Genomic DNA, 15,408 nt, shown 5'->3' with positions numbered 1-15,408 from the left:
GAGTCCCAAATTATGCAATGTAATATATAAACGCTTAAATCAAAAAAAAAAAAAAAAAAAAAAAAAAAAAAAACTTTGTACTAGTCTTTGAGACAATAATTTTAAGTAACCCATTTTTTTTTTTTGTCAAATATATATTATATAATATTTTATTTATATACTGATATTTTTTTTTCACAATTTTAGAGTCCAGCATGCAGGGTTTGAGGAGGACCGACCCTAAAAATATATGGGTCTAAAACCATTTAAATTTTAGGATCCAAAAAGAATGTCATGGGACTTAACCCATACTATTGTGTAATGTATCATACACTCTAACTAATTAAGCTATGAATATTTATTATTTATAATATATCTAATTTTACTTAAATAAAAGTCTAATAAAGCATTTTAGTTTTTATTTTGGGCCCAAAGAGTGTGGGTCTTACGCACAGGCTTAAGACCGATCCTACCTAAGCGCATGCCTAACTCACTTCACTTTAGGGTCGACTTTGGTTGCAACTCATGAATTAATTTAGTATACCTTTCTAATAGATAATTAGTTTTTTTTTTGGACGGAAGAAATACTTTTTTGTAATGATGTAGCAAAATAATTAATCACTACGTAGCACAAATCAATTAATATTATGAAAGAATAAGTTCATCATGACACTGTCAAGAAATAAATTAAAAATATAAATAAAGGGACTTTCTTTTGTTTTTATTACATAATAATGCAAAATTATATTATGATGATCAACTAATGATGATCAATTTTTAAAAGTTTTTTGAGAGTGTAGTAAACGTAAACAATAATAATAAAAAGTTGCTTATATAAATTGGTCTTTATGTCAAATTTTATTACATGTAACAAATAAAATAATGATATGATTTTTTTAACTAATTGTCTAGGTCCTCGTTATGGGCATAATTTAAAATTAAAAATTAAAAAAATATATTTTCAAAATATCACTAAACTAAAAATCAATAAATGAGTACAAATTTATTTAAAACTAAATTAAAAAATATATATTTTTTTTCAAATTAATTATACGTAGCACTAATACATTAATTGTTTAAATAGTTATATTATTTTGTTTGCTATGTGACCGAATCTGATAGAATTAATGACCAATTTACAGTACTAAACTATTTTTAACAAACTAAAAAGACCAAAGGTATAATAAAACATAAATCATAAATCATAATAAAATTAAAAAAAAAAAAAGTGTATTTACTAAAAATATGTATATATATACGATGATGAAATTGGATATTATTGGATGAGGGGCAAATGTGTAAAATCACACGTGCAATACTAATAAGAAGAGAACAGTCAAAACCTAAACCCCATGCAAAAGCGAATGCATGTCTTTATAACTATATATTTCTCCTCACTCGCTATTTATTGCCACGCACTCTATTGATTATTTTCATCATTAATTTCTTTTTTTATATAAATATTTTCAATTTTAATAAATGAAACAATAAATTATTTTAGTCAAAAGAAATTTATTATAGCTCGACAATATTTGGTCCATTTCCAATAACCAAAATGGTCCCCATAAATAATAAATAAATGAAATATTGATTTAGTGTATTATTATGGAGAAATACTAAAGGGCACTACTGGTGCCTAGCACCATCCTACGTGTCAATATCGCTATTGGTGTAATTAAGTATCGGGTCCCATATAGTTTAATATAATAATTTTTATAGAGTATCACTAGCCAATTGCAAGTCGACACATTTAGAAGGTGTTAGGCACCACTGGTGCCCAATAGCAATGCTCATTATTATGAGAAGAGAAATCCTAAAAAGTATCGCTTAGCATCTTCTAATGTGTCAATATTATTATTAGTTCAACTAAGTATCAGATCTCATATAATTTAATATAATAACTTTTAGAGAGTATCGCTAGTCAATCGCAACGCGACATGTTGAGAAGGTGCTAGGCACTACTGGTGCTTAATAGCAATACTCTTATGAGAAATGCTAAAGGGCACTAGTAGTGTCTAACACATTCTTATGTGTCAATATCGCTATTGATCCAACTAAGTATCAGGTCCCATATAATTTAATATAATAGCTTTTAGGGATTATCGCTAGTCAATCGCAACGCGATATATCGAGAAGGTGCTAGGCACCACTAGTACCTAATAACAATGCTCATTATTATTAAATATCTTTATTGACGTCTTATGATTATTAGTTAGTAATATTTTTTAAAAGTTATTTTTTTAAATTATATAGAACCTAATACTTAATTAAATTAATTAACGATATAATATCAAAAAAGATAATAATAGCTTTTAGCAATTCTCAATTTTACATTGAACTACCAACAATTATCTAGAAAATTAAATGTTGATGTATTAATTGGTGAGAAAATTATTTTCAAATTAAGATAATTAAGTATATAGTTCTTTCTAGCCCTTCTAAAATTAATAAAATCCTTCTTAAGTCAACACTACAACTACAAGCAATTCGAAAAATAGAGTGAATTAATTTGCATATATTTCTTTGTGTTTTTTTCTCTTAATATATATATATGGATTGGATATATTTTGAAAAGTACTAAGGATAAGTACTAATTAAAGGTATGAATAAATGATGTTAATTGTTTTTTTTTTTTTTGAACAAAAATGAATTGTTAAGCACACATAATTTTTAAAAAATAAAATATTATTTTTCTCGTAATAATTTGTAAATGATATATTAATTACTTGTATTTTTTTTTGTAAGGATTAATTACTTGTATTATAATTAATAGGGAAATTTTATAGTGCAAACATGTATTGGTGCATTTTTTGGCATTCAAATAGTCTTAATTTTTTTTAGAGAAAATAGTCTTAATTTTAATTTATATATATAAGAGTTTACAATATAATTATTTAATATATTTTTTAAAATTTTAAGAAATTTTAAAAATTTAACACATTAAAAATAAAGTTCAAGCAGTTTATTACATGTGTTTTGTTTTATAAGCATGTAAAATATACTATATGAACCGTATTTTTTATACTATAAATTATTTCAAAATTTTGAAATTGTACATAATATTTTAAATAACTACGTCGTACATTATTGTATTAAGATTAAAATTATCTAAGTATCAAAAATAGTGCAGAAGCAACCTATAGTATATGCAAAGAGTAGTGTTATTGTTAACTTCTTATTACAACCTCTCAGTTAACTTTCGTGCCTAAAAACACATGCCAAAATATCTTTTTCACAAAAAAAATTATTGCAGTGTTTGTGTTATGCTTATAACATCATCTCTATAAATTTTTTAAAAATTGTATATATTTTACAGTGCCGAAAATACGTTTAAAGTTTTTTAAATATGTGTGGTAAAATGGATTATCTAGAACTCTATTTTTGATACTGTAAATTATTCATAATTTTTTAAAAATTTACAGAGATGATATTGAATACCGCTATAAAAAAATTAAAAAAAATATTTTAACATATATTTTCAGATGTATAAATTAAAAGAATGTAATAGAAATTTTTTTTAATTAATAGTACTCTTTATGAAAATTAAATTTTTTTTAAAAAAAATTAGGAATACTATATTTATATAAGTGCATTCCCAAACAAAAATAAGGGTAAATACTATTTTAGACTCTGTATTTTGTAAAAGTAATTAATTGGATCCTCTATTTTGTTAAATGACAAAATAGACTATGTATTTTCTAAAATGGTACAAATAGGACCCTAAATTGATTTTTTTGTCAAAATAAATTTAATTATAATCTGATTCAAAAATGCTATGACAAAACTGTTTACATTTTCTGTATTTATTCATATTAGGAATTGTCTTCAAGTTTGTTATATTAAAAAAAAAAAGTTGTCAAAAATTAAGCTCAGAATTCTATTTTTACCATTTTGAAAAATACAGCATCAATTTTATCATTTAACAAAATACAGAATCCAATCGGTAACTTTTACAAAACACACGGTCTACCAAAAAAATAAATAAATTTGAAATATAAAAATACTATCACATGTGAGTCACGTGACTAGGGGATGACAAACGCTAGGGACAAGAACACATTCCTTCCACGCTCTGCTCAAGCGCGTGATTCTTGCCACTTTGTGAGCCATACATAACGGAGAACTACAGAGCATGACTCCAACAAAGAGATTTAATTCTCTACAACCAAAATCACTTTTACTATTTACAATTGCTGACATGTCCATCTAAGAATAGATAGTACTGATATAAAAGAACTGGTATTTAGGATAAGAGGTTACACGTCGGCAGTTTCAATGATTTTGTATGAAACTGATTTGATACAATCGTTTCCTTTCCTCCAATTTTGTCTATTTATTAACTTCGAGAACAGCTGGTTTTTTATCTCCGATATTTTCACGCGATATATGATATTCTCGAGATGATATTATGTTGACCCCTTTTGACCTCATCCATATCTAGTCAATCTTTTTTATTTGTTTTTATTTTTTTTAAGAAAAGAGAGTAAATATTTGTGGTGATAATTAATAAAGTGCATTATCATTGAGTACTAGTGCTGTCCATTTTTATAAGTGTCATTTTACGATTAGTAAGTAATATAAAATTATTTTTTATAGTGCTATGATACGGAGGAAGGTGCTAGACACCAATAATATATTTTAGCATTTTCATTAATCAAAGTACTATTTGTTGCCACAGTTTCGATAAAGCTTTGAGACAATCAAATCAAGATAAATATTGATGTTGCATTGTTCGCTAAAACTTACCTGTTCAAGTTGGGTTTGGGAGCTCGTGATCGCCTAAGCTTTCTTGTTGAAGCTCACAGTGTTGTGTTATTCTAGTAATGTGACATCTGAGTTAGCTGGATAGCTTGATTAAAGACAAAGGATGGTTGACAGTGATTTTTCTTGAGACGGATTATTTAGTAGGGGATAAAACTATTCATAGCCATTTAATGATAAAATTTCTTTTTGTTTAGTTGTTAATGATTGTAGATAGTTAATTATTTGTATAAGTTGAGTCTCTTTAGTACTTGTTTATCGTTATGCTAATTGTGTGACTCGTAATTTTACTAGAGCTTGCTATTCTTTTTCATATCAAATTTTCATTAAAAGTGATATTTCTAATAAGTTTATGCTTACGATTTATTTCTTAATGAAGTTATTTTTTATTAAAAAAATTAAAATAAAAATAATAATTTATGATCAATAAATTTGAAAGCTCCATTTTTTTGCATTATATTTATATTAAAATTTTATATAAACACTCTAATATCTATAAAAAAGTAATTAAAAAGTAATTTTTAAAATTGACTATTTATCTATTATTTTTACATTAATTTGAGTTAATTTCAATTATTTTTATTATTTTCTTCATATATATTTTTATTTTAATAAGATTATAATTACTTTCTTATTTTAATTTTTTTAATATCTAAATATATTTATTTTAGAGCAATTTGCGGCCAAACCCCCTTATGTTTTGATTTTTATACACTTAATCCCCTTATCTTTATTTTTGGTGGCAAAACCCCCTTATGTTTTAATTTTTATACACTTAACCCCCTTATCTTTTTTTTGGTGGCAAAACCCCCTTATGTTTTAATTTTTTACACTTAACCCCTCTATCTTTTGTTTTGGTGGCAAAACCCTTCAGTTTACTTTTTTTTGCAAATTTAAAGTTTTAGTTAAATATTACCGTTAAATACTAACTGGATTACTACTGTATCGACTTCGAGGTTTTACCGTTACATATACAAAGGTGTATACAGTGGTCATCCAGTTGATATTTAACGGTAATATTTAACTGGCGTGTCCAATTTGCAAAAAAAATAAACATAAGGGGGTTTTGCCACCAAAAGAAAAGATAAGGGGGTTAAGTGTATAAAAATTAAAACATAAGGGGGTTTTGCCACCAAAAAAAAAGATAAGGGGGTTAAGTGTATAAAAATTAAAACATAAGGGGGTTTTGCCACCAAAAATAAAGATAAGGGGGTTAAGTGTATAAAAATCAAAACATAAGGGGGTTTCGCCGCAAATTGCTCTTTATTTTATACATCTATTTTCCTTTAAGAATGTTACAAATTGATTGATTCTTTTTTTTAAGACAAAATGATTATAAAAATAATATTTTTATTGGGTTATTTGCGGCAAAACCCCCCAAAGTAGAGAGGGTTTTGCACATAACCCCCAAATCTAAAATTTTGGTGGTAAAACTACCTAAACCACTAGTCCGTTAGCAGTTAGCCCTTTCCATCCATATTTGGCTGTTAAGTGCCAGGTTGGAATGTCCACGTGTACAGAGTGTACACGTGGCACAATTTTATTAGTCCACGTAAATAAATATATAAAAAAATAAAAAATTAATTATTTTAAAAATAAAAAATAAAAAAAATTATTTTTCTTTAAAAATTAAAAAAAAAAAAACATTTTTAATTTTACATTTTTTTTTTCCTTTCTTTCTTTTTTTTTCCTTTTCTTTCTTTTGCAAATACCCTCTTCTTCTTCATCTCAGCTCTCTCTCTCTATCTATCCACCACTTCCCTCCAAAGCCACTGTAAACACCACCACCAACACAACCGAAACCACCATCATCCGTAGCCACCGTAGCCACCGTAAACCACCACCATCCATAACCATCGTAAACACCACCGCCCACCACTACCGAAACTACCATCACAACCTATTTTTCAAATCCATATCACACAAAAAAAATTAAATACTAAACCCAAATTAAAAAATATTCAAATCTAACAAACAAATAAACACACAAATATATACACAAAATTTCAGTCCCAAAACTTAAATCTGAAAACCCTAAATTTATTTTCCCCAACAACAATTATCTTTTCTCATATCTGAAAATAATAAACACGATAATACACAAATAGGGATATATATATACACAGATCTTGATGATTGCAAAATTTTTTTATAGAAATCCCTAGATCTAAAGAGAGAGAAAGAGAGAGAGAGAGAGAGGAGATCGAGCAACAGAGAGGATGTGGGATCTGGTTTTACCTGGCGTGGTGGTCCTCGACGACGGCGACGGCACCTGGGTCCGTGGTCCTCGACGACGGTGACGACGGCGACATGGTCCTTGGGTATTATCGGGAGAGAGAGAGAGAGAGGGGGGGATTGAGAAAGAGAAGATGGCTGAGAGAGAGAGAGAGGGGTATCGACAGAGATGGCTGAGAGAGAGAGGGGGATCAAGAGAGATTAGAGATGGCATGGTGGTCTTCCATGGCTGCCTACCTGCGAGAGAGAGAAAGATAAGAAGAAGAAGAGGGTGTTTGCAAAAGAAAGAAAAAGAAAAAAAAAGAAAGAAAGGAAAAAAAAAAAAAAAAATGTAAAATTATTATTTTTTTTTTAATTTTTAAAGAAAAATAATTTTTTTTTATTTTTTATTTTTAAAATAATTAATTTTTTTATTTTTTTAAATATTTATTTACGTGGACTAATAAAATTGTGCCACGTAATTTCGATTTGCTGACTGGGCACTTGGGCTAACCAGCCACATAAGCAGAAAACGGGGTCAGTTAGACGGGGGAGTGTATTTGCTAACGGACCAGTGGTTTAGGTAGTATTACCACCAAAATTTTAGATTTGGGGGTTATGTGCAAAACCCTCTCTACTTCGGGGGGTTTTGCCGCAAATAACCCATTTTTATTTTAAATTTCTAATAGAAAGAACACAACTTTGAATGTCTCTTTGGAACAAGAACGGTCCAAGACTCCAACTAGGGCACGTGCCAAAACCCAACACAATCCTCACACGTGTGCATCTCGGGTTAATTAATAAAAATAATAATAACATTTAACAACACAACAAAAAGAAGTGAAAAACAAAAAAGACAAAATAAAAACAAAATATTTTAAGGTTAAAAATCTAGAAAAACCAAAAATAAAATAAAATAAAATTCCTGTCTTTTTTTTTTTTTCATTTTTTTTTAAAAGAGAGAGTCCTTTGCAGATCTCATCTCCACTCTTCTTTACACTCTACAGCTCCCACTCCTTACCATTTTTTTTTAATTTCAAATTCAAAAAAAAAAAAAAGATTTTCCATTGTTACACCTTCAAGAAAAAATAGCTTATTAGGAGTGACCAAAGGTACTTCCTTTTTTCTCTCATGGTGAAGTTTAATCAAAAGGGTGTTTCATTATATGTTCAAAAAATGGTCTTTTTTATTTTTTGCCAAACTTTTTTTTTTTCTTGTTTCTTATTTTAGTTGTTGAAACTTGAAACTACTAATGTTACTTTTAGTATAAGTAGTTTAGGTTTCTTGTTGTTTTAGGCTACATTGAAAGTTTCTTTTTCTCACTTAGATCTATTCTATGCATTATGTGAAATAAGTTACTTTAAACTCTCAACTATTTTCTACCTATATTGCATTATTTTTCTCTTTTATGTTTGGTTGCTGAGAAAGTGTGTGATGATCAGTAAGAAAACTTATCAAAGATACAATCTTTAATGAGTTTATTATATCATATGCCTTGACAACATTATTTTCTTTTTTGGATTATGCAGGTTAACACAATCTGGTTTAAAGCTTAGTAAAATGTACTATTATTGATTTTGATTCTTTAATCTTTGTTTCAAATTTCTGCCATTTTTCATGTTTGTTTTGAGTAAATGCAACTAAATTGTTAGATTAGTGTGAAAAGTGAGAACTTTTTCTTTGTTTGAAATTTAATTTTCTCTGTTTTCCACAGTGAGAAAATATGCAGAAGCCACCACAGGCTGTAGATTTTGCTCTAAAGGAGACCTCACCGAAGATCGGTGCAGGCGCAATCACAGGAGATAAGCTCTCATGTACTTATGATCTTGTTGAGCAAATGCAGTACCTTTATGTTAGAGTTGTTAAAGCCAAAGATTTGCCTGGAAAAGATGTAACAGGTAGTTGTGATCCTTTTGTTGAAGTGAAACTTGGGAATTACAAAGGTGTTACTAAGTATTTCGAGAAGAAATCGAACCCCGAATGGAACCAATGTTTTGCTTTCTCTAAAGAAAGAATTCAAGCTTCAACATTAGAAGTTGTTGTTAAAGATAAGGATGTTGTGATTGATGACATAATTGGTAGAGTTATGTTTGAACTTAATGACATACCGAAAAGGGTTCCTCCAGATAGTCCTTTGGCGCCACAATGGTATAGATTGGAAGATAGGAAAGGTAGTAAGGCTAAAGGAGAGCTTATGTTAGCTGTGTGGATGGGAACTCAAGCTGATGAGGCTTTCCCCGAAGCTTGGCATTCTGATGCTGCGTCGGTTAGTACTGATGGCGTTGCTAATATTAGATCAAAAGTTTACCTTTCTCCAAAGCTTTGGTATGTTAGAGTGAATGTGATTGAAGCTCAAGATTTGCAGCCTGGTGATAAGACTAGGTACCCTGAAGTTTTTGTCAAAGCTGTGCTTGGAAATCAGGCTTTGAGGACTAGAACATCACCGAGTAAGAGTATTAATCCGATGTGGAATGAGGATTTGATGTTTGTTGTTGCTGAGCCTTTTGAGGAGCCTTTGATTCTTAGTGTGGAAGATAAAGGTGAAGTGTTGGGGAAGTGTTTGATTCCATTGCAGAATGTTCAGAAGAGACTTGATCATAAGCCTGTCAACACTAGGTGGTTTAATCTCGAAAGGTATATAATGGTAGATGGGGAACAGAAGAAAGATACTAAATTTGCTAGTAGGATTCATTTGAGGATTTGTTTGGATGGAGGGTATCATGTTTTGGATGAATCAACACATTATAGTAGCGATTTAAGGCCGACGGCTAAGCAATTGTGGAGACCGAGCATTGGGATTTTCGAGCTGGGAGTCATAAGTGCCATGGGACTTATGCCAATGAAAACCAAAGATGGTAGAGGAACAACAGACGCGTATTGTGTAGCTAAGTATGGACAGAAATGGGTTCGAACTAGAACAATCGTCGATAGCTCAACTCCTAAATGGAATGAGCAGTACACATGGGAGGTTTTCGACCCTTGTACTGTCATTACAATTGGAGTTTTCGACAATGGACACATTCATGGAGAGAAAGGAGGAAGTGGGAAAGATGCAAGGATTGGTAAAGTGAGAATTCGCCTCTCAACACTCGAAACTGATAGAGTTTACACTCATTCATACCCTCTTCTAGTGCTGCATTCATCTGGTGTGAAAAAAATGGGAGAAGTTCAATTAGCAGTGAGGTTCACATGCTCATCTTTAATCAACATGTTGCATATGTACTCACACCCTTTACTCCCCAAAATGCATTACATTCACCCCTTGTCTGTTATCCAACTAGATAGTTTGAGACACCAAGCTATGCAAATCGTTTCGATGAGACTAACAAGAGCTGAACCAGCTCTAAGAAAAGAGGTTGTGGAATACATGCTTGATGTTGATTCACACATGTGGAGTATGAGAAGAAGCAAAGCTAATTTCTTCAGAATCATGGGAGTTCTAAGTGGTTTAATTGCAGTTGGAAAATGGTTTGATCAAATTTGCAATTGGAGAAACCCCATTACAACTATACTAATTCACATACTATTCATCATACTAGTTCTTTACCCTGAATTGATTCTCCCAACTGTTTTTCTTTACCTTTTCTTGATTGGTATTTGGAACTTCAGATGGAGATCAAGACACCCTCCTCACATGGACACAAGGCTTTCACATGCTGATGCTGTTCACCCCGACGAGCTAGACGAGGAATTCGATACATTCCCAACTTCAAGGCCTTCAGACATTGTTAGGATGAGATATGACAGACTTAGGAGCATAGCAGGCAGAGTTCAGACAGTTGTTGGTGATTTGGCAACACAAGGAGAAAGATTTCAGTCTCTTCTTAGTTGGAGAGATCCAAGAGCAAGCACATTGTTTGTGACATTTTGTTTGATTGCAGCCATTGTTTTGTATGTTACTCCATTCCAAATTGTGTTACTTCTTACAGGGATTTACATGTTGAGGCACCCGAGATTTCGCCATAAGCTTCCTTCTGTTCCTCTCAACTTTTTTAGAAGATTGCCTTCAAGATCAGATAGCATGTTGTAAAAGGATCAAGGAGAAAGACTTGCTTAATTATTAGTTGTTGTTGTTGTTGTTGCATTTGATGTTTTTATTTGGAATTATGTTTAATGTGTAATGAAAAACATGTTTTAGTTTGTTTTTGAGTTCATTAGTCTTTATGTTTTGACTTCAATGAATGCATTTCATGTAATGTAATATAATAAATAAACATGAATAAAAATGATTGAGGGTGTGTTCTTATTTGGTATTTATTTTGATGTCGTGCATATTTAGTATTCCGAACTCAAATTTGATCCATAAAATTTGTCTACTAAATTTAAATTTAATCATATATAACGATGAATAGTTTAGTTAAATTGATCAAATTTGATTTTAAATATTCACATGCTTTAAAATATTTAAAGAACTAAATTTAAAACACATTACATTAGAAGTTTTAAACTTTTTTTTTTTATTTTTTTAAAGCTTTTTTAAAATTTTATTATTTATACTCTACGTTAATAGAATACTATTTATTGTTCTAAATATATTTTATTAATTATTTGAATTTTAGTTTTACTTTTTACATATGAAGATATGTGTAAATATTAATATTATATGTTTAAAATGAATAAAATATTTAAAATTAAAAAAAAAATAGATTGCAGTGATGTATTTTTTTAAAAAAATTAATATATGATATAATATAAAAGTTTGAAGTAAAATAGAAACGAATAACGATGAGATTTTGAAAATATATTTTAAATGATAGAATAAAGAAGCTGATGAAAATGCTCTAAGTATTATTAAAAACTTAGTACAGTAGAACCTCTATTTAAGAATACTCTATTCAAGAATAACCTCTAATTTGTTATAAAAAAATCAAGTCCCAGGCCACTTATAAATAAGAATAACCTCTAAATTGTAATTAGTTATACATTTTTTAAGTCCCGTATTAACAAAATATACCTCTATATAAGAATAATTACATCTTAATAAAATATATACATATGTTTTGTAAATTTATTTACATAAAATTAATAATTTTATTTCAAATTGTAACATATGTATTACCATTATATTTACTCTAAAATAATTCTATTATAATATAGTATTAATAATTATTTATTGTTATTATTGTTACATTGATATTTTTTAGTATTTTAATTTTTTTTCTGGTATAACTCTATTTAGTTATAACCTCTCAATTAGAATATAATTTACTTGGTCCCAAGTCTATTCTTGAATAGAGGTTCTACTGTACTAAAGCTTTGAGAAGACATAGGATAACAAATGAGTATATGCCTGTGATAAATTGATAAAGACTTTCTACCAAAAAAAGTTTGCTTGGGATTTCACTTTCCTCATCATTAAATAGATAATGATGTTTTGGTTTAGTTATTATTATTTTTTTGTGTTGAAAAAGATGATTAATGAAGATGATGCTTGCATTGCATGGCAGCCATTATTGGATTTGAAAAAAGTTTCAAACTTTGATGAATGAACTGGTCTTTTCAGAGAGAGAGACATGCATGGGGACTCCAAGGGCAAAAGGGGTCCTTTTCCCTATATATATATAGTCAATTATATAAGAATTGTCTAAAGATGATGAAGGAATAAAGAGGGAATCTTTTAGTATTAGCCTTTGTTTCACTTTTTCTGTTTTTTCTATATTGTTGTTGATGATGATGTTATTATGTCAATTAATTATACCTAGACACAATCAGTCTCAGCTGAGCTTATTGAAAACATGGCCAAATCACTTAATAATGCTTTTGTCATGGGTTTTGAAGTGGGCTTGGAAGCCCAAGCTATGGGGACAAAGGTCTAGGCCCAATACTAAACAATGGAAAGTGTGAGGTGGCCCATAACTTTCAACTCCTCAAGTTGTAACAAGAAATTGGTTGGTGAAGTTGCTATAAATACGAGCTGGACTTTTTGATATGATACGAAACTAGTACAAATTTAGAAAGTGGGAGTATGATCAGGCACGAAAAAAATATAGGTCTGGGCACGACACGACATGATGATACAAATTGACATGACACAATACAAAAATATAGACTTAAATACAACATGACACGACAAGCTTGAAAGACATAGCACGTAAATGCGAATAATCTATTTTGAAAGTACGATTTGTTAAAAATCTTATATTTGATAATAGTAATAATAATAATTTAAGTATTTAATAGTAAATATTTAAATTTTAATAGTTCTAATAAAATTTTATATTATTGAAACTATAAAAAATACAAAATTTTAGTAATTATCTCATTAATTGTTAAAATAAAATGTGAAAAAGTAGAATACGAATTTAAATTCGTATAAGAAAATGGCCCAACCTAAGTAAAGCATGACACGACATGACCCATATTTTTTATGGCATGACACAAATTTACAACATTGCAAAGTTCTTTTACAAAGGCTATCAACCAATTAAGGTATAGGTCAAACCAAGAAGGTTGACTTTTAAAAAGTCGAATGAAAAGTTGACTTAGAGCTTGTTTGTTACATTGTATACATGTTGTATTGTATTAAATAAGAAGGAACATTATGTTTGAATAAAGTTTTGTATTGTATTAATTATTACGACCAAACAATATGAATCGTATTATTTAATACATAGAAATAGTTTGTATCATCTTGTAATTTCTATTATAATATTTAGAAATGGTCAAAGACAAAGTTTTTGAGTTAGGAAGGGGGTCTGGGCAGGCCCAGCTCTGGGCATAGGCGGGCTAGGCCTGTGCCTAAGGCCCACCTAGCCCAGGGGACCAAAAAAAATATTTCCTTTTTAAAATTATACAATTTTTTTTACTGATTTTAAAAAATACCATATTTTTTTTTTCTAAATAAGGGCCTAAAATACTTTTTTTTATGGCCCACTAAAAGTCAGGGCTGGCCCTGGGTCTGGGTCTAGGGTCTGGGTCGGGGTCAGGGTCAGGGTCTGGGGCTTGAATCCAGGTGTTGGGTGCTAGGCCGGAGTTTGGGGTCAGGGGCCAAGATTCGACGTCTAAGTCTGAGGTCTAGGGCCAGGGTCTAAGGTCCTTAGTTGGGTCCAACATTCGAGTTCAGTCTAAGGCCAGGATCTGGGTACGAGTCTAGGTTGGGGTCTAATTTCAAGTTTATGGTAAAGATACTATAAGTTTACACAACCTATTTTTTTTTTTTTGAAGGAAAGTTTACAGAATCTATTAATACAAGTCAATACTAAATATATTGTTGTATCAAATAATCCTATACAACATAATATAATACCACACAATTCCAAACAAACAATTTAGTACCTTTTTAGTGGTAGACTTATGCCATGGCTTATTAATCACTTTTGTTATGGTAAACATGTTGTTGTTGGAATGAAGTCATATGCACTAATTAAGATTAGAAACTAACACTATAATTAATTAGTATATAGTCACATATATACAAGATAGCCATAAGATCAATGAAGAGAACTATACATATAATAATACTATATACTAAAATTAAGGGCTCGTTTGGAACACCGTATTAGGTTGTATTGTATTCTATTGTATTATATTGAATTGGATTATATATCATATTTTTATATAATACTATGTTAAACTTTAATTTATACTAAAATATTATATATTTAGGTGTCCATAAAAGTTAATACCACATATAGGTTTACATAAAAATATTGCATAAAATACAATTCAATATAATACAATACAATACAATACGACCTAATACGGCGTTCTAAACGAACCCTTAAAAAATAAAATAATGCAGCTTCATATTACACATATGAGCATACGAATTAATTTTTTTAATCACTATGGATAAGTATTTTTTTAGTATTTTTGTTACAAATTGTAATTTCATATATATTTTTTTTTGCATGTCAGTTTATTGAAATAATTAGATTGATGATTTGTGTATAACACGCCTACAACAAACTACTTAAATTTTAATTTGATATTATTTACAATTTTTTTAAAAAAAATTTGTAGAAAATCTCCTATAACTACATCAATTATACACTATCATTATGTAACAAAAAAGAAACTACAACTTATATATGTGTCGAAATTACTAAAATTATACCTATGAATATTAATTAATATTAAAAATCAATCAATTTTTATAACAAGTTGATGTCATCAATAGTGAATGATGTATCATAATGTTGGAAGATATATTTGGTGTCATTATGTTTCCTAAGTCAAAAACTCCCCTATCTTACCTAAACTAATATGTATAGACAAATAATGATGAACATAACAATAATAATATCATATATTAAGTTCAATATATGAATTATCTCTATTTATTTCATGCATTAGAATTTGTTAGAGTAACTATATATAATTGGTCTAAGTAAGTTGATGAACATGGATATGCCAAATGTCAAGTTCTTACCTACCATGAAGTAAGAACTAAGTTGAAGAGGTAACAATAAATACATAAAATAGCAACAAATATTTACATGCTAAAATTATTAT

At 29.3% G+C, this 15,408-nt stretch overlaps 1 protein-coding gene and 1 long non-coding RNA gene across 4 annotated transcripts; one reads left to right on the top strand and one right to left on the bottom strand.

Annotated features, from left to right (window-relative positions):
• Positions 1-6,303: 6,303 nt before the first annotated feature.
• On the bottom strand, positions 6,304-7,312 carry LOC133035171 (uncharacterized). The gene is made up of 2 exons (XR_009686452.1): positions 6,979-7,312; positions 6,304-6,640 (listed from the first exon to the last, which is right to left on the bottom strand). It is a non-coding gene; the product is annotated as an uncharacterized LOC133035171 (long non-coding RNA).
• A 573-nt stretch (positions 7,313-7,885) lies between these two features.
• LOC115720930 (multiple C2 domain and transmembrane region protein 5) lies at positions 7,886-11,211 on the top strand. Of its 3 annotated transcripts, none has more exons than XM_030650142.2 (3): positions 7,914-8,066; positions 8,484-8,516; positions 8,669-11,211. In XM_030650142.2, the coding sequence occupies exon 3, from the start codon at positions 8,678-8,680 to the stop codon at positions 10,982-10,984; it is 2,307 nt and encodes a 768-aa protein (XP_030506002.1). In that variant the 5' UTR covers positions 7,914-8,066; positions 8,484-8,516; positions 8,669-8,677; the 3' UTR covers positions 10,985-11,211. The 3 variants fall into 3 exon arrangements, with proteins under 3 accessions (XP_030506001.1, XP_030506002.1, XP_030506003.1); XM_030650143.2 differs by lacking the exon at positions 7,914-8,066 and adding an exon at positions 8,251-8,395; XM_030650141.2 differs by lacking the exon at positions 8,484-8,516 and having other exon boundaries at positions 7,886-8,066.
• The last annotated feature ends 4,197 nt before the right edge of the window (positions 11,212-15,408 follow it).

Source organism: Cannabis sativa, chromosome 2, assembly GCF_029168945.1.
Source record: "Cannabis sativa cultivar Pink pepper isolate KNU-18-1 chromosome 2, ASM2916894v1, whole genome shotgun sequence".
Classification (NCBI taxonomy): domain Eukaryota; kingdom Viridiplantae; phylum Streptophyta; class Magnoliopsida; order Rosales; family Cannabaceae; genus Cannabis; species Cannabis sativa.
This window is presented reverse-complemented; position numbering and strand designations above follow the sequence as displayed.

Bases quoted from the DNA above. Each gene is read 5' to 3' on its own strand.
- LOC115720930 (XM_030650141.2), top strand. From the start codon at position 8,678: ATGCAGAAGCCACCACAGGCTGTAGATTTTGCTCTAAAGGAGACCTCA.